At 39.7% G+C, this 18,819-nt stretch overlaps 1 protein-coding gene across 7 annotated transcripts in view; it reads left to right on the top strand.

Annotated features, from left to right (window-relative positions):
* GPM6B (glycoprotein M6B) overlaps positions 1-18,819 on the top strand; it is a 140,154-nt gene that overhangs the window by 16,101 nt on the left and 105,234 nt on the right. For 2 of the 7 annotated variants that reach the window (XM_074967048.1, XM_074967126.1), the window contains exon 1: positions 11,928-11,994. The exons of the other annotated variants lie outside the window; for them this stretch is intronic. In XM_074967048.1, the coding sequence (XP_074823149.1) occupies positions 11,943-11,994 (52 nt within the window). In that variant the 5' untranslated portion in view covers positions 11,928-11,942. Of the gene's footprint in view, positions 1-11,927; positions 11,995-18,819 lie in introns of those variants that run through there. 7 annotated transcript variants of the gene reach the window in all.

Here is an 18,819-nt window from a genome sequence, read left to right as displayed (position 1 = left end):
GGTCTTCTGGGGTCAGCTAAAACTGTACTTTCTCCACAGAAATGTTTAGCTTCATATACTTTCTAAAAGAGGTACTATTCCATAGGGTGTTACACAAACCAAACTTTTCAAAGCAACTGGGTTTTGGAAAAAAGACAGTTACCGAACCAAAACCCTGACAAAGTGAATAGTAATGCCCTAACTCAAAGCAGGCTCTTCTGAAGGAATACAGGTTAATTTTAATTACTCTGGAGTTCTCTCTTGGCTTGAGCTAAGAGATTGGTTGTGAAGAGAGGATTTAGATCAGAGGTACAGCAGTCATTTGGGAGGCAGGAGGCCAGTTCTTATCCTAACAGTAATGTGACCTCAAATTAATTGGTATATAGTACTGATAGTTACACATTTCCTTAAATTATCTCCAGTTAGTACATTCCTGGTTTCACATTTACGGTCACCATAGCTAATAGGGAAAAACAAAGCTTGTTGGAACTGCTGCAATTTTTCCACGAGGGAACAACTGCCATTATAAACATTTGAGAAATGCCAAAGTTTCCTAGTGCAAACGCACACCATATGTGCAAAAGGTAAGCCTGAGGCACGATTTCATGAAAAGTTGATGGTAAGCCACTGAGTTAGTTTTGATTTGTGCACTACAGAGGGAATAGCTGGAATTTAAAACATCAGCTATGATATTTTAGGGATTAAATTACCAGTTAGTTTATGGGAGTTTGAGGAGAAGTGACTATGTGGGGTAAAACTATAAAGCATAATGGGACTGGGAAAGAGGAACTGTTTTTGGTCTGAACCAGCATAAAATTTCCAGATGTTTCCACTCTCAATGATCTGTGTTGGTCCATTGGTTTAAAAAGTGCTTTGATTACCTATAAAGATGGATGCCACCATGGCATGCAAATTTTGTTTTTAGAAGAAAGCCCTAGTCAATAACTCATACCAGCAGAAAAATTGTGTTTTTGTGCAGTGGTGTATCTGTGTTTGACAAAGTGTTTCCATTAAAATATTATATGCTTGGTTGTTTATAGCACATCTATCACTAAGGACATCCAAAATTATAAAAACAACAAGTTTGAGGACTAATCGTCATGCCTTGCTTCACAGATTAATAGATTCCAAGGCCAGAAGGGACTATTGTGATCACCTAGTCTGACTCGATGTATCACAGGCAATAGTCTTCCTCAATATAATTCCTAGATCATATCCTTTTAGAAAAAAATACAATCTAGATTTAACAATGGTCACTGATGGAGAATCCACCACTTTGCGCCATTCTAAGTGAGAATGTCTTATACACACACTTCTGGGGAGAAAATACAGCTTTAGCTGATCCCAGAAGGCCAGAAAGTGACACACCTACCATCCCCAAGAAGAAAAGGAGTACTTGTGGCACCTTAGAGACTAACCAATTTATTTGAGCTACAGCTCACTTCATCAGATGCATAAAGTGGAAAATGCAGTGAGGATTTTTTATACACACAGACCATGAAAAAATGGGGGTTTATCACTTCAAAAGGTTTTCTCTCCCCCCACCCCACTCTCCTGCTGGTAATAGCTTATCCAAAGTGATCACCTTACAATGTGTATGATAATCAAGGTGGGCCATTTCCAGCACAAATCCAGGGTTTAACAAGAACGTCTGAGGAACAGTTGGGGGGGAGGGGAGGGGTAGGAAAAAACAAGGGGAAATAGGTTACCTTGCATAATGACTTTATTATTTATAATATATTATATAGTTATAATATATTATAATAATAAGTTATTATTGGGAAGCTAATATGAACAGATAGGTCTTTTGTTCTGAAAGTGCAAAATGCCTTGGTCACTTTAATCTCTTATGGGGTGGATAGTAGCAGAGGGTCAGCTACCCGGAAGGACTGAACTCTTCCAAGCTTCATCCAAGGTATCATTAACAACAGTTTCTGCATGGAGCACAGCTTTCTTGGGAGGTCATGGTCAAGGAGAGAGAGGTGGTTTTTGAGATAAGCCAGGGTAAAGCTCCTTAAAGGCCTTGATGATCAAGATAAGAACTTTTGAATTAGATTCACTATCAGGCAGAGTGCACCAGGGTCATCTGTTGTCCACATCCTGGGTTGTTTAGAATAAAGGTTGTCTCACATTTTATCATCTGGAGATTCTTCATGGTATCACTTGTCAATACTAAGCAAAACACATTGCATTTGTAGTCTTCAGGCTTGACTTTTGCAGAGACCGCGTCTGTCGGACAGGAAGAAGTGCAACCTCCTGGTCAGCTAAAACATGATAAAATGCATTTCTGGCTACTGATGCTATTTAAATGCCACCACATTTCACTATGAATTCAGTTTTAGTGATGATTGTGATACCAGCATCTCAGCCTGGCAATGAAGAGTAGTTACTAAAATACAGGTGTGGGAATTCTCCCTTCTCCATCTACTGCCTGTCCAAAACTGAAGATCAATATCCTGTGATGGTAAGACACTGTCAATGGCAAATATGGCTGTGACTACAAGAAACTGTACAGGCTAAGGTTTTAGAAGACTGTGAGGCAGTACAATTGAGTGGCTAAGATAGTAAAAAAGTGTGACCTCAGTGAATTACTGCATAGCCAGACAATAGCTTCCATGCAAAGGAAACTGTATGTTTGTATTTATATGAACATATGCCTATCTGCAGGAGAGCAACATAATATTACATACAAAGCAGCTGCAAATCATCATGTTCTTTGTATTCTTAACCCTTTTATGTTTCCCTCCTACTCTCAATATCAGAAGAGGGGAAAGGAGGGATGGAAGTTACGTAGTTCATAACCTTAATCCAAAGTCTGGGAGAAAAAGAGTAGTGACAGTGCTATCTTGGAAACAAAACATTTAATGTTCACATTTACTAAATGTCTTATTTGACATCTATAAGACTTTTATCTATTTATATGGCCCCACATCACTGCAGTATCTGAGCACCTCACAATCTTTAAAGTATTTTATCCCCCAACCCCAACACTCCTGTGAGGCAGGGCAGTGCTATTATCCCCATTTTACAGATGGGGAATGAAGGCACAGAGAGACTGATTTGCCCAGGGTTACACATGACATTTGTGTTGTGTGGCAGGAACTGAACCAGGTCTTCCACAGCCCAGGCTCCCCTTTTATGGAATGGACCATTCTTCCCCCTGTTTGAAGAAGTTGGTGTAATTATGCCTCAATTTAAAAAAAAAATGAGAAAAAATAGCACAAAAACAAGAAGTCTGATTAATGCATCAGAAAAGCATTGTTTTGGCAAATTCAGCTGCTTGGTAGTTATTCAGTCATGACTACACAATTAAACTTGTTTCAGTCCATCCAGGGGAAAACACAAACTGCAGAAACTTTCCATAAAGTAACATGTAATTTTTTTATATAAAAAAACTGAAAGGGCAAACACATGAAATCATATTAAAATTTTTGTCTTTTCTTTCTTTTCACTAGTCTCTAAATAACCTAAATATGCATTTCTCCAGACAATTGCCTTGAAATATTCAAGGTAATATGTCAGAGGCTGGTAGGCTTAAATATAATAGTAATAAACTAAACTCTTCAGGGCAGGGACTCTTTGTGTTTACATAGCACAACGGAGTGCCTCTAGACACTACTTTAGGGTTCCCAGGTCCCTGAAAACTGGGTACCTGGCAACCCTAAATGCATCCAGACATAGAAGCCAAAAACCGGACTGTCCGGGTAAAAATCAGGTGGGTAACCACTCTAGTTGGCCTATAGCATGGTGTTAAAGCTGGTGATCTGCGGAAAGCCTGGAGTATGGGAGCCAGAAAGTGAAAGATGAAAGGGTAAGTTGCACCATAAATGTACTGAGTGCTCCTCTTACACTGATTATTTGAGGCATTAGCTTGACATATTAGTATATTAACTACCTATTTGCAAGTGCTATGGAAAGAACTCTCTTCAAAGAACACTTCCCTTTTACACTGCTGCATAGAAGCTTCATAAAAACAGCAATGGAAGATCTAATAAAAAAGCTACTGTGCAATAGTGTAGCACAAAGATGTTACCTATTGGAGTTCTAACGTCCAACTACTGAATGTCCAATCCTGACTAATGATATCATGAGAATTCCTGGATGGCTATATCCTTACACTGCATGGTTTCATACGTATAATACAAAGGAAGTGTGTGTGCAGTTTAGATTGAAGCTGTTAAAAATTTACAAAATTACAACTGATATTTTAATTTAATTACCGGAGCAGTAACCACTGAATATTCATAGCTTGCCTTCTCCCTGTTCATTCTGTGCAAATAGTTCCATTTGGAAATTGCATGGCAGTGTTTAGCTTTACTAATACATGTCATTAGATTACAATGTCAAAAGTATGACCTAAACTTTACATTGTTCAAGTTGTAAAAGTACATTTGTTTTACGTCTTAAAGATGTCTAGAGCTCCTTGGCTGTGTTTAAAATGTACTCGGATTGTGTTTAAAATGCTTCATCTAAACACTTAGGCTGCAGTGTAAACATATTTTATGTCAGCAAAATGTATGTCGCTCAGGGGTGTGAATATTCCACCCCCTGAGCAAGGTAAATTACACCGACATAAGCACTCATGAGCACAGTGCTACGTCAGTGGGAGAGGTGGTTTTATTATGCCTTGGTATCTGTATTATGTATCGGTACTGCTGCGCCTCTGTAGTGCTGTACATATAGATATAGCCTTAAAGGAATGGCTTTCTACGTGCTCTTCCCAACACTATATTGTGATATCTGTAGTTGACTTGTCCTGATTACTGTGCTGCAGCATATTAAGGCCTTAATCTGTGTTCTCTGGTGGAACAAATGCTTTGTTTTTATCGGTATTGTTTATTTTTACAGCAGTTAAGAAGTTGATGTTGGCAGAAGAACAAACAGTAGAGGACATTTTTTTTTCAGACAAGCAGATGAACAAAATTTTTAGGCCGTTCTTTTCTATTATAACTTTTATATATTTCAAAATCCTCTATAATAAGAAAATGGGAACCAGATTTTGGGTAGAGGGGGAGTGGAGATGTACATTTTTGCCATGTTCGTTATCTCCTATTGAATTCCAGCAGTAAAATGAAACCAGTTCTATATTTTAAGATAGTATCAATAGCTGTCTTACAAATTTGCAGATGTGTTCTTTTTCAGATGTTGGAGGAATCCGCCAGAATACATCCCACTCACTTAATGGTTTTCCAAAGGAGGGGACAGAGCATGGGTTGTACAATAACATCACATTTTTAAAGATAAGGGTCCTCTGCAGTTCGATTCCCTTCTGCCTGTCAAAGATAAAATACATTTTTTTTTAAAAGGGCACTGGATTCTGACTACACACAACTAATATTTCCTGTTTCATTCATTCTATGTCTGCAGTCAAGACCTCCAATTTTTTATTGGATGTTTCAAGGTTGATAGACCAGAGGTGGGCAAACTGCGGCCCATGGGCTGAATCCAACCCCTCAGGGCTTTGGATCCGTCCCACAGGATTGCCCACCCCTGTGGTGCTGCAGGCCCTGCACCAGCACCACGTCCCTGGGCACCACCATTGCCCTTGCCTCCAGGCACCGCCCCCCGCAGCACCCATTGTCCGGAAACAGGGAACTGTGGCCAATGGGAGCTTCGGGGGAGGTACCTGGAGGTGCGGCAAGTGCAGTGCTCGGAGCCCTGTGTCCCTCCCTTCCCCCAGGGGCCACGCAGGGACGTGGTTCCGGCCACTTCCTGGAGCAGCGAGGTGTGGGGCCAGGGCAGGCAGGGAGCCTGCCCTGGCACCGGTGCGCGCTGCTGCCACCCAAGAGCCGCTTCAGGTAAGTGGCGTCGGGCCGGAGCCCGAACCCCTCCTGCACCCCACCCCACAACTCCCTGCCCTAAGCCCCCTGCCTGCGCCTTGCACCCCTTCTGCACCCCAACTCCCTGCCCTAAGCCCCCTGCCTGCGCCTTGCACCCCTACCCCCTGCCCTGAGCCCCCTCCTGCACTCCGCACCCCTCCTCTGCCCCGAGCCCCCTCCTGCACTCCGCACCCCTCCTCTGCCCCAATCCCTTGCCCTGAGCCCGTTCCTGCACTCCGCACTCCCTCCCCACCCCAACACCTTGCCCCAGCCCGGCATACAGTTTCCCCACCCAGGTGTGACCCTCGGCCCAAAAAGTTTGCTGACCCCTGTGATAGACTAAAATGTGGTGGTATTTTCACTCTTCATACTTTATTTATTTGTATTACTGTAGCACCTAGAAGCCATAGTTATGGACCCATTGCAGTAGGAGCTGTACAAACAGAAGAAAACAGGGTACCTATTCACAAAAGTTGTTACAAGATGGTGTCACTAACATGTATTGCCAGTGAGTCCCCTTGGTCTCCTGCGTGGATATACCCTAAGGTAGAGCAAGTATTGATATACCCTTCATTTTTTCTCATAAATCTGTCTCCTTAGCAGAAAATAAGTCCTGCTGGAGCCTGATAGAACCTCTGTCAGGAAGCACTGAATGGGCGCGTTCCGGGCCTGCCCTGACTACATTGCCTTCCCAGCCGTAGAAGTGTCAAACTCCAAACTCATGAGTTAGGCTCCAAAAATCATGAGTTTGGGTTAAACTTTTTGAAATACATTTTGGGCTCTTTTTACATCCCTTCTGGGTTGTGACTCTCAAAGAGTGCTCTCATTTTACATTTTTTAAAAAGCATTTCTCCTCTGCTGGAATGGATAGAAAGGTACTTTTTTTTTTTTAATGGAAACTGAGGTTCTCACATATTTACTTGGCTCCAGAGGCTGGGGCTTTCAGAAACGCCAACTGAGACTAGTGATAAAATTGCAAGAGTTGGCAACGCTGCAGCCCATGCTTCTCATTTCCTGGATGGTGCTAGTCCCTTACTGCTGCTTTGGCAGGGACTAGGTTAGGGCAGCTTCACACCACACTACTTGTCTCCCTGGTGAACTTTATGCCGTTGGCGATCTCCACCAGGGCTTACATCAGCATGTGCATAAGACAGCACAAACTCTGGTGAATCTAGCCAAGTGTATGGGTGAAATTCTAGGTGAAGTTTGATATTTTCTTCCAAAACATTTATTTTAAGGCAGCGCATCTTTATCTTTCTGTCAAGGTAGTGAAACTAAACAGACAGCCTAATTAAAATCCTTCAGTAGCATTCAGAAGGTGTATTGGTGAAGGCGGATTTGGGAAGAAAACAGATTTTAGCTTGTTTTCCAGTGAGTAAAAATACTTAGTGTGTCATTTAGACAGCCAGCAGGAAACTTTTTTTCCCCTCTTTCACTTTTGACACAGTGTAGCAATGGGTAGTTGCAATTCCCCAGATAGTCAGTGCTTTTTCTCCACACTCATTCCCTCTGCAAAAAACAAGATACTTTACTATAAGTTTATTGCACACCCAAATGTGTACAATATCTTTAGTTAATAAAGGCATGCATTCACTACTGAGGAATCATTAAAACTAAAAGTTATATTGGTTAAATGCTGTGTTCTATGTATTTGACTTATTAGTATGTGTCTAAATTTTACAGAAAACTTTTCTAGTAATGCAGGCAAGGAAATTAGTTCTCCCAAAGCTATGTAGATATCACATTCACTGTTGTCTTAATTCTGTTTTTTTTAGGTTATAAACTTTGTACTAACAGAAAAAGAGGATTGGTTTAGTTAGGGGGTCAGACAGGCCTAGGGGGCTAAACTGGGTCTTGTTCAGCCATACGTTAGTGCATTTAATTGACACTGACTATTGTGTACAAGCCTCTCTTCCTCTTCCTCCTTCCCCAAAGCTGTAAACAAAATAAAAATGGGTATTCTGTTGGGTTATGCCATAACATCTGTCCTTTGCTAAGATGTTAAAGGGATTACTACAGTGCAAATATTACTTTGTTATGGATCTATGGTCCGGATCCTGACATTATGGCTTGCGGGGGGCTCCATGCAGGCCCTGGGGTCTGACCACACAGAACTGCTGGCAGGATCAGGGCCACATATTAGGCACTAATGTAATAGAAAAAAATTAGAAGTAGTATTTATGTGCTGAATTTGGAAACTAAATTGCAAACTTCCTTTGACATTCTGTACACAAAATTGAAAAGTGGAATTAATCATACAATACTGTGAAATAAGCACACTGATGTTTTTTTTGTGTGTGTTTGTGTACATGTTTTGGAAACTACAAAAACTGAGTTGCTCTAGGGAATTTTATCAGAAAATTCCCACCAGAGTTATCACCTGTTCTATAGTTAGTTATATGTAATTTTGGTGACAAAATTGCTGGAGACTCTTGGTGCCTTATCAGTGGGAGTGGTTTGTATTTCCTTATGTAGACAAAGCTTTATTGGGACATCTTGGTGGCTTCAGAGACATGCTAAGTTTTCCGTTGACAACAGAATTTGATTGTTCACAGCACATTCTCCTAACCTAGCGTTTAGTGTGTAAATATTCTGGTCACTCTGTTAGGGATTCTTTAATAATTAATATTCTGTTGTCGCCAAAAATACAATATTTTCAGTAGTACTGGACAACAATGGTATTCTGACAATTTTATTAATAAAAGACTGAAAGCATAGTGGTTCTAGCAAAACTGCAAAATTTATTAAAATGATTGTTTTCCAAAATGATTAAAAGTAAGTCAATTGTGCTCTAGTAGTTGTACCTCTTCTCCCTTTTTTCTTTTTTCTTCTTTTTTGGGGGGTAGACAAACCCACCATACCTAAGCAATCCCAAAAACCTGTATTAAGCAAATGCAAAGCTAAACCATTTGGGGAGAATTTTAAGTTTAAAGTGCATATCATTCTTTTCATTGCAGCCTTTCTAGGCAATATTTGCTTCCAGTCATATATACAATTTTTTTATATATCACACCTTCACCGATTCTCAAACTTTCAGATAAGTGTGTGTGCATGCACATATGTACTGTGTGTGAATAACATTTTTATTTTTGTATTTGAAGTTGTGAAGCTCCTCCATGCAGAGCTACTATGAACATACATACACCAGCTTGCTGGCACAGAATAGTTACATTTTATTTAAAATGCCACAAAACAGCTGGTATCGCAAAGCTGCTGTCTGTGATGTAGTGGTTGTCAGGCTTCTTTAAAGGAGAGGTAGGCTTTTTATAATGTCTTTTTTTTTATTGCTAGAAAAATAAACAGAAAAAGGCAATAACAAAACAGAAAAAGGTCATAAAGCTTAAAAATTAGATTATCAGACATGGCATTTTTTTCTGCCATGGACATGTATTTTTATAACTAGAAAGCAACAATACACTTAGCTAACATATGCAACCTTGCGTTCCTATCACTGTCACTTTTGTCTTCCCTTCTACCCCCTTCTGTCTTGTACATGTACACATGTGAAGACAGTGGAACTACCTGTGAGAATAAGGGGTAACCACATGCATGTGTGTTCACGGAATCAGGGCCTTTAGCCTGTAAACACTTTGGGCAGGGACTTTTTCTTGAGTCTGTATATCACCCATGACAGCTGGGGCCCAATCCTGACTGGGCCTCCTTGATACAACTGTAATACACATATTACAGCAAATAATATAAATAAAGTAAAAATAACATAGATTCAAAAACGGCTTCATTTAAAATTTATATCCATGGTTTTAAAAGGTTAAGGTATTCACTTGATTCTCTTAAAGTATGCCACTTCTACATCTTTAAAATGTATTTTCTTTCAGTTGATTACCATGAATATGTTAGCTGCTTCTTCACAGATAAAGAATACTAAGGAATAGGAAGACTTCCAAGCTATTGCTGAATTTCTCACTAGGAATATATCAAGACAAGCCATAAAACCTGTATGACTTTTGTGCTCTCTAGAAGCTATATTCCTATGTAGAGGTGGTGAGCAAATTTGATACACTTCATTGAAATCTTCTTTCTTGGAGATTCTATACCTTTAATGTCTTTGGTTGATGTCCATTGGGGTGGGAGGACAGAGAAGACCTGAGCTCACCGCTCTCTTGTTCTTCAGAGACCTGTACAGAGTATATATACATGGACTGAAGCCTAAGATGGTTTGTGTGAAACCCACACGGTGTTTTGAGGGTAAGAAGCTTACTTGCAGAGTTGACTGTCATGAGGGGGTTCTAAAGAGCATTAGTTTGCTTAGATTAAAGAAAGTTTAAAACCCAATTTATATGCAAGTAATTATATAGTGGCCCAGTTTAATTGAATTTTTATGTGAAGGGTTGGGTCAGTAATCTGTGAAACCCAAAACCATCCTATAAGCTTTCTAGTCTGCAAGGGACATGAAATTGTTTAATGCTAAAGTATGGTAGGCGTTTAAGAGGTTTATCTTAAAAATGTAAGAAGTTGATGTTACGTTTCAGTGAGACTACATGAGATTTTTTTGAATAAGTAAAGGTGGGTTTTTTGTTACCAAAGTTTTGGAAGTACCAACCTTTTCTAAAGGGGGTTTTCAGAAAACAGTTGGATTGTTGTAGAATTTTAAAGGAGAGAATTGTGTTCCTGAGCTACTGTCAAGGTTCCTTCACCACTCTGAACTCTAGGGTACAGATGTGAGGACCTGCATGAAAGACCCCCTAAGCTTATTCTTACCAGTTTAGGTTAAAAACTTCCCCAAGGTACAAACTTTGCCTTGTCCTTGAACAGTATGCTGCCACCACCAAGCGTTTTAAACAAAGAACAGGGAAAGAGACCACTTGGAGACGTCTTCCCCCAAAATATCCCGCCCCAAGCCCTTCACTGTCTTTCCTGGGGAAGGCTTGATAATAATCCTCACCAGTTGGTACAGGTGAACACAGACCCAAACCCTTGGATCTTAAGAACAATGAAAAATCAATCAGGTTCTTAAAAGAAGAATTTTATTTAAAGAAAAGGTAAAAGAATCACCTCTGTAAAATCAGGATGGTAAATACTTTACAGGGTAATCAGATTCAAAACGTAGAGAATCCCTCTAGGCAAAACCTTGTTACAAAAAGACACAAAAACAGGAATACACATTCCCTCCAACACAGCTTATTTTACAAGCCATTAAACAAAAGAAAATCTAATGCATTTTCTAGCTAGATTACTTACTAACTTTACAGGAGTTGTAAGGCTTGTATTCCTGATCTGTTCCCCTCCCCCCACCCCCCGCTCCAGATTTGAAAGAATCTTGTCCCCTCATTGGCCATTTTGGGTCAGGTGCCAGCGGGGTTACCTTAGCTTGTTAACCCTTTACAGGTGAAAGGATTTTGCCTCTGGCCAGGAGCGATTTTATAGCACTGTTTACAGAAAGGTGGTTACCCTTCCTTTTATATTTATGATGGCTACCATTTCCCTTTCTTTATACCAACACAAAATATGTTCGTTTGAAGATTTTGGTGGGTAAATTGCAGAGATTTTGAAATTTAAAAAAATCTTTCAAATGTCCATTTAGTCAAGATGGAATTTTCAGGAACACACAGTAATTAGACTCTTCCTGTATCTCAAATTTCAACCTTTAAGAGAACGCACACAATTGTCTACATTTGATACTTAATATTCAAAGTTCTAGCTATGACAAAGAATATATCTTTTAATAAGATAATTAACAGCTAAAATTGACCTTTGTTACGCATAACAAGCATGTAAAATACAATTTGATCATAACTGTTGATAAAGTGATTTCTACAAATACCGAAAAGTTGTTTGTCGTTACTTAATATTCTAGTCAGGAAGGGCGGATGAAATGGGTCCCCCAGATGCGTTCTGATGCACTTCCACATTTTTCACAAAACTATTTTCACTGGAGTGGGCTTATTGAATTCAGTGGAATGCAGAGGTGTCAATTCAGGAACATGGTCTAGTGGACAAAACACTGCTATTTATGTAATTTGGAGTCAGATTTGGGTTCTGTTCCTGACTCTTCACTCTGTGACCTTTGGTGTGTCATTTTCACTATATTGTAAAACTGAGAAACATACCTACCTATTTATACACTTCACAGGAATGCTGTGAATCTTAATTCATCAGTATCTGTAAAATGCTCTCAGATCCCAGATGGAAGGTGATGCAAAAATGCAAAGCATATTACAGAAGAGGTTGCTTTGGGGTAAGTGCATGATGATTTGTTTTTATTTTTGTAAATAATACAACATGTTCTCATTGAGCGTTGAAACTACTCTATTTTCTAAGCTTTCAAAAAAGTAGCTCCTGTATATCCATAGAGGGCATAAATCCGTGGTGCTAGGGGGGACCTGAAGAACAAAGTGGGATATGGAGCAAATGAGGGTGGAGAGAAGAAACGTTGTCTTGCTCTTCAGCAACTCAGCTATCAATTCTAAATAAAACTTCTGTGCCTGTCCCTGGGCAACTCAGGTTCCCAGGAGGCACTGCTTGGAAGCTGTTTGGACTCCTGAGATGTAAGGGCTTCTGCTACCAGGAGCCCTGGCTACAGCTTATTCTTGGTACTCTCCATCATCTTCATTCTTCCCTGTGAAAGATCAGCTTTCTCATCTATTCCCCGAGTACACCTTTGGCCTCCCTCTATCCACTGAAAGCTGCTTCCCAATAATTTCTATCCCCTGTGATTGTGTTCTTCCTCTCTTCCCTCCCTCCTTTAACCCCCAATAGTTATCTGTGTTTGGAAGTTACAGAGCCTTAGGACCTGTTTTTTTCAGAAGTGCTGAGTGCATTCAGCTTCCACTCATTTTAATTGGAGTTGTGTGGGGAGTTCAGTCCCTGTGAAAATCTGACTCTGAGACTTTCATCTCATCTACCAACCCTCATTCCTTCCTTCCCTCCACCCCCTTCTATCATGATTTGGGGCATGGAGGATTCACTTGTGAGTCCATATGTTTGTGAAATTCGAGAACTATTGCCTTTGTGACTTGCCCAGGCAAATCACAATCTCATGGTGTCCTGGACTTTGGCAGATGTAACTGAAATTTCTAAAACTTGGATGTTTTGAGACATACTGATAGAGAAATTCTTCAACACCTGTCTTGTCAAAAGCACCCGCCCTTGGTCCACATGTGGTTTGTCTGCACTACAACATAAGCCTGGGCTCAGACTCCAGTTTGAGCCCAATTCCACCTCCCCCCCACACACACACATCTTTCTCTTGGGCCAGTAAATGCTCCCTAGGACCTGGCCAAGGGGAAGGGTCTAAGCCTAAGTCTCACTGGGACTTGGGTCCAAACACTATCATTTTGTAGCATGGATGCAGTTCGCAGTCAGGTCACCAGACTCATGCCCGCGAGTCTGCCAATATTATCCCACAATCCTGTGGGCCACAGTTTGTTGGCCTTTCTATCCCAGACTACCCAGTTGATGTCGAGGAAACAGAAGGAACCCTCCTGGTTCAAGTACAGCTGCTCAGTGTTTAACCCTTCCATTTTATTCTGACCACTGAACTGGAAGCAGATTGAACCGTTGTCTGCATTAGTTATGACCAGTGACAAGAAGTCCTTTGTGCTAGCGGGTCACGGGATGACAGTCAGATTGCGGTAAATTTCTGGTGTGAGACAAGCAAGACGTTCAGCTTCAGTAAGAATTCCAGAAATGACCATGTCTACCAAGAAATAGTGGAGAAGCTGGCAGTGTTGGGGATTCAATGAACTAGTGACCAATGCAGAGCATGGATCCAATGGCTCAAGACCGACTATCATAAATTTAGGGAGGAGAACCACACCTCTGGGAGCTCCCCAGCATCCTGTCTCTTTTACGAGGACTTTGACTGGGTGCTTGGAACAGTGACTGGCACTGACCCCCCCACCCCCCAGCAGTTCATGATAGCCTGATCAGTTGGGATGGTGGCCTTCTGACCCTTTAATCTAATAATTTAGATTCTGGAGGGGAACCAGCAGCCACTGGCTCAGGCTAGCAAAGTGACACTGGTGCTCATGCCCCTGTGAATCCCACTTTGAAGGAAATTGGATCCAGCAGCTGAGGTGGGGAAGAACATCATCTGCTACATGGGGTTGGTGCTAATCCCTGTGTATCAGGAGGGGAGTCAGAGTAGCTGAGTGAGTGAATGAATTCGGCAGGGAAGTAGGGAGAGGAATGAGGAAACCTCATAGGGTAGGGCGTTTGCAGAAGAAATGGGAAAGGATGTGTCAGAGGAAGGTATGTGGGAAAAGTGGCATGGCACAGGAAGGGGATAACTAAATTTTGTCACTGGAAAGAAGGACGGAGTCTCTTTAAATTTGTGCTTTGGGATGGGTCTATGGAGCACTCTGGACCTGGTCTGTGTAGCATTTTGAGATCTACTGATGAAGAATGCTCCATATATGCTGGGTATTATTTATTAATTATAAATTATACATTAAATAAATGTAAGCCTAAATATCTGTTTCTGTGGAAATGAGTATTCTCATTTGCTTTTGCTTTTCAAACGTAACAGTAATAAGGAAGATATTATTTTGGAAGAAAAATGTTGTAAACCTTGTTGGGAGGTAGATTCCCAGCTCATGCCTGTTTCACATGTCGGTAACTTGTCCAAAGTGCTAAATATATACTATATACTCTGACATCTGCTACACCAAATAAAACTGCATAGCAAATTATAAAAGTGAAAGCATGTGTGACAATTAAACACCAAAATCTGAAGCATGAATAATTATTTTCTCCCCCTCACTCTTTTCCAAGATAATCTGAAAATCTAAGGGCCATTTGAGCCATTTACTCACATTTGTGAGCAGTTCCTCACCTGGGGTTTCCCCATTGACTCCAATGTCTGGTGAATAACTGTTTACCAATGTAAGGGATTCACAGTCTGGTCCTAAACTTGGGACATTTCATTTTCACAAGTCTTAGTAATAGTTTAATGTTCCAGCCTCAAAGTTTTTGATGTTTTATCTCCCAGGGTAAAGTACCACTGTATATATTGGGCCAGAGAGTGCCATTCTTCTACTACTGAGTAATACTGTACTTGGTGAGTAGCATCATTGCTTTAAGAACTAAATGCAAAGGCCATTCAAGTCAAATGGTAGTAGGGTACTATTCAGTGAGAGTGGCAGAAGTTGACGCATATTGTGGCTGTTAAGAATTCTATTCTAGAGAGTAACTTAAATTTCAGTAATATTCTTTCCAAAGTACAGTGCCACTTTATCTGCAATATCTGTGAAAGAATTAACTTGTATTAGTTTTCACTTTGTTTTTTACTAAGCCTGAAGACTTGCAGATATAGTGCTTTCCGGAATGAAATTCATTTTTTACCCTTGAGTCATAGGAGACACTCTGTCCTAGAAACAGATAGACTAATACTGTATTCCATTTTAGCATAGAGCCACTCACTAACAGGGCTGTTTGGAATTAAATTTGGCGACTTGCCTGGATATATTCTGTTTTTAACAAGTACTGCTTTGTGCTTTAGCACCCTGTGCTCCCACCCCCAACTTTGTAACTGGAGGGAGGAACAGAGGGAGGGAAACAAAAAACAAAACAAAACAAAAAAGCAGCTGTTAGAAAGAAAATGGGGAGAGAGAGAATAAAAAGAGAGGGGAAGAAAAAAGAATTCTTCCACAGCAGCTGTTAAAGTTATTAAAAGAGGAAGGCATCATTTTAAATCAGGTCACTCTTATTTAATATTGAGAAGGCTCTTGAATGTTTTTGATTATATTGTTAAATTAAATATAGTAGTAATTTTTATGGTGTACAGCTACATTTCCAATAAAATCTTTGAACATTTGTTTACCAGGGAGCAGAGCCTGTGCTAAAACAACAGTTAAAACAAATTCAGATTTAGAATCCTGTATTTTAAAATTCATAAGTATGAATTCCAAAGTAACTTTTTTACTCTGTTTTGTGAGCAGAGGTATCTTGCAATGAGGAGTGAAAGCTGCTTATTGATTTGGATTAAAAAAATCATAGCTTGACAAAGGACTTGGACAGAAACAAGAGTCATAGCATGTACCTTGAATGTATTTTTAATTTGATTTTCATATTCACAGCATTTAATTACTGTCAATTGTCCAAGGAAAAGTGCCAGGGATTATTTTTGCGAAAATATATGTTCATAGAATATCAAAGTAGCTGAAAGCAATAACGTGAAGGAGAGCAATGCTGTGCCATTGGTAAGCTGTGTATAGTCAGCATGTTCTTGGTAAACCAATAGAAGAACATAAATTGTACTTTAAAAAAAAATAGTTCACAGATGAAATGATGGATAACAAACTGGTACTGAGGCTGAATAGCATCACTGAAAAATGCTTGGCTGTTTGCCCAAAAGATGCTGATTTTTAAATGCATCCCTTGAACAGAATATGTGTAAGTCATCCTGATTAAGCGATCATAAAATACTAAAATTAATTGTCTTGAAATAGTTGCCCATTAGGCTGTAGGTTTATATTGCCCATTAGTGATAGAATGGCACAGTGAAGGTTTTTTTAAAATATATAATTCTGTCTGCCCTATAACTGATATGTAGGAAAATTGCAGGGCTGTGATCTCTTCTGTATATACCACTGAGAACATCCTACCAAGTGCGATCTTTTCAAGGTATAATTATGTGCAAGTCAAACACAATCTTTTGGTTGATACTGTGCAGCTGGATCTAGTTCATAAAAGGGAGGATAAATGGGAATAACCACCTTTGGCTTTGTAACTATAATCTCACAGGTGTGCACAGATTTTGGGGAAACTTCACTCTATAATAGGAAAAAAAATGAGCTGGCTCCATTTTAGTTTTTATGCTAAAAATAACTTCCTGAGAATGGGGTAGAGCAGCCAGGAATTCCATTCTTAATATTTTATGTAGATAACCTTCAATACACACTGCAAAATTAAAATGTAACCACCATTAGTCAATATGGGCCTGGTCCCTGTGAGGTGCTGAGCACCTCGAACTGCACAAGGTTGGGTGCTATCTTAGCTAAATGAGGTTTTGTTTAGTCAAAAGGGAAGATGACAAGGTAGAAATAAATTAAAATACATAAATACAATCGTTAAAATTGTTAAAAAGAAACAAAAGGGGGGAAAAAGAGGCTTTCCTCCACCTCCTTTGCAGTTTGAGTAAAGCAGTGGAGAGAACTTGCTTCAGTAGCCCAAATTGAAAATGTAGAGCTGTGGACTCATTATATATAGAACTATTGTACAATTATTTTAAATGTTACCTTAAAAAAAAAAAAGGGGAGGGGGGTCTGTTTCCAGTTTATATATCTAAGGTAATCCAGTTCAGAATGAAAATTTGTCTGAACTAGTCTGTAAGCTTCAAAATAGTTAGGTACAATCTTTAAAAGTGATCTTCCAACTTGTTTATAAACAACAATTAATTTTTAAAAAAATCTACAGTATTGAGAAGTAGGTGTATGGCCCAACTACTTATTTCACAGCAAAATCTATGCTAAGGGAACAATAAGGTTGTAAAGTGAAACACCTTGAAATTAGAGGCAATAGGATATTTTCTGTCAGAGAACTATCCACAATGACTCCAAACTCTCTCTTTCTTGAGGGGTAACAGCTAGTATCTTGCAAAAAGAAAAAGAGTACTTGTGGCACCTTAGAGACTAACCAATTTATTTGAGCATGAGCTTTCGTGAGCTACAGCTCAGTGGTAATAGCGACATTAACTCCCAGCAAAGTACTTAATCATGTGAGTAAATCCCGCCAAACTAGCACTGACTTCAGTAGGACTACTTTTATCCTTAAAGTTACATATGCGCTTTGCTGGATCTGGTGTAACTGTCCCAAAAGCATTTGGTTTGAGGCTGTTATGTGAAAATGGACAGTTTATTTGTAAGCAACACTAAATGACAGAAGAAATGAATGTTTTCAATGTTTTTGCAGCCGTGTCAGTCCCAGGATATTAGAGAGGCAAGGTGGATGAGGAAAGAACTTTTATTGGATCAACTGCTGTTGGTGGAAAGGACACGCTTTCAAGCTTACACAGAGCTCTTCTACAGGTCCAGAAGGTGAAGAAGAGCTCTGTGAAACTTGAAAGCTTGTCCTGTTTACAAACGGAAGTTGGTCCAGTAAAAGATATTACCTCACCCAGCTTGTGTCTCAGAAGAAATGGATGGCATTTTAGCCTGCTACTGTCCAAATTCCTTCTTTGACTGTGCTCATCCAGATGTGCCCACACTGTACTTTTGAGAGGAGAGCATATTGCTCTTCCAATCAGTATGCTGTCCCTGAAATGCAGAGTAGTATGTAACTAGTGTTCGGGGTGACTCGAAGGCTGATAAACCAAGAGTCTAATGTTCATTTTCTTCAAAAAGATGTGCTGGTCGCTTGATGTACCCCAGATTTGTAATTGCAGATGAGATCAATAGTTTGTCCTTGGGGGAAGGGACATACAGCAGACATGCCACACAACTGTGTTTTTAAAACTTACTTGGCTATTAAAAAATCAGAACCATCCCATGTTCTTGTCAGGCAGCCATTTTGGACAAGTCAAATTTTTATTAAGTAATAGCCTGATTGCCACAATAGTAGAAAAACTTTTACTGATATTTTTGTACATCTAAGTCTCTTCTAGAAATCTTCCTTGTGCTAAATCTAATTTTTTCAAAATCTATCACGGCACAGTTAATAATTTGAAAAGTAATAAATACAGTTCCTTTCACTGAGCTAGATTCTTGAAGAAAATCCTCGGTCCAACGCAAGGAAAACTGGCAGTAGGCTTGGATTTTCCCCCTTCTGCTCCATATTGGTATCACTTCAGTGGAATTTTGCATTTCACATCAATGCATGCCAAGAGGTTGAAGTTTTGTTTATTTAATATTTGCAATTATAAATGTAAAGGACCAGATATCACTATCATCTTTTACATTTACCTTTCTGACCTAATGATGTTACACACATCAAGATCATCTTTTTGAAAAAACAAATCCTAGATGGGATTAGCACTCATCTGCAGGAAACACAAATGAAGAATCAACATGATAAAAATAGCTTTGTGTGCTGCAAAAATGGAAAGGACACTGACATATTTTAC

The sequence above is a fragment of the Natator depressus genome, chromosome 1 (assembly GCF_965152275.1).
Source record: "Natator depressus isolate rNatDep1 chromosome 1, rNatDep2.hap1, whole genome shotgun sequence".
Classification (NCBI taxonomy): domain Eukaryota; kingdom Metazoa; phylum Chordata; order Testudines; family Cheloniidae; genus Natator; species Natator depressus.
This window is presented reverse-complemented; position numbering and strand designations above follow the sequence as displayed.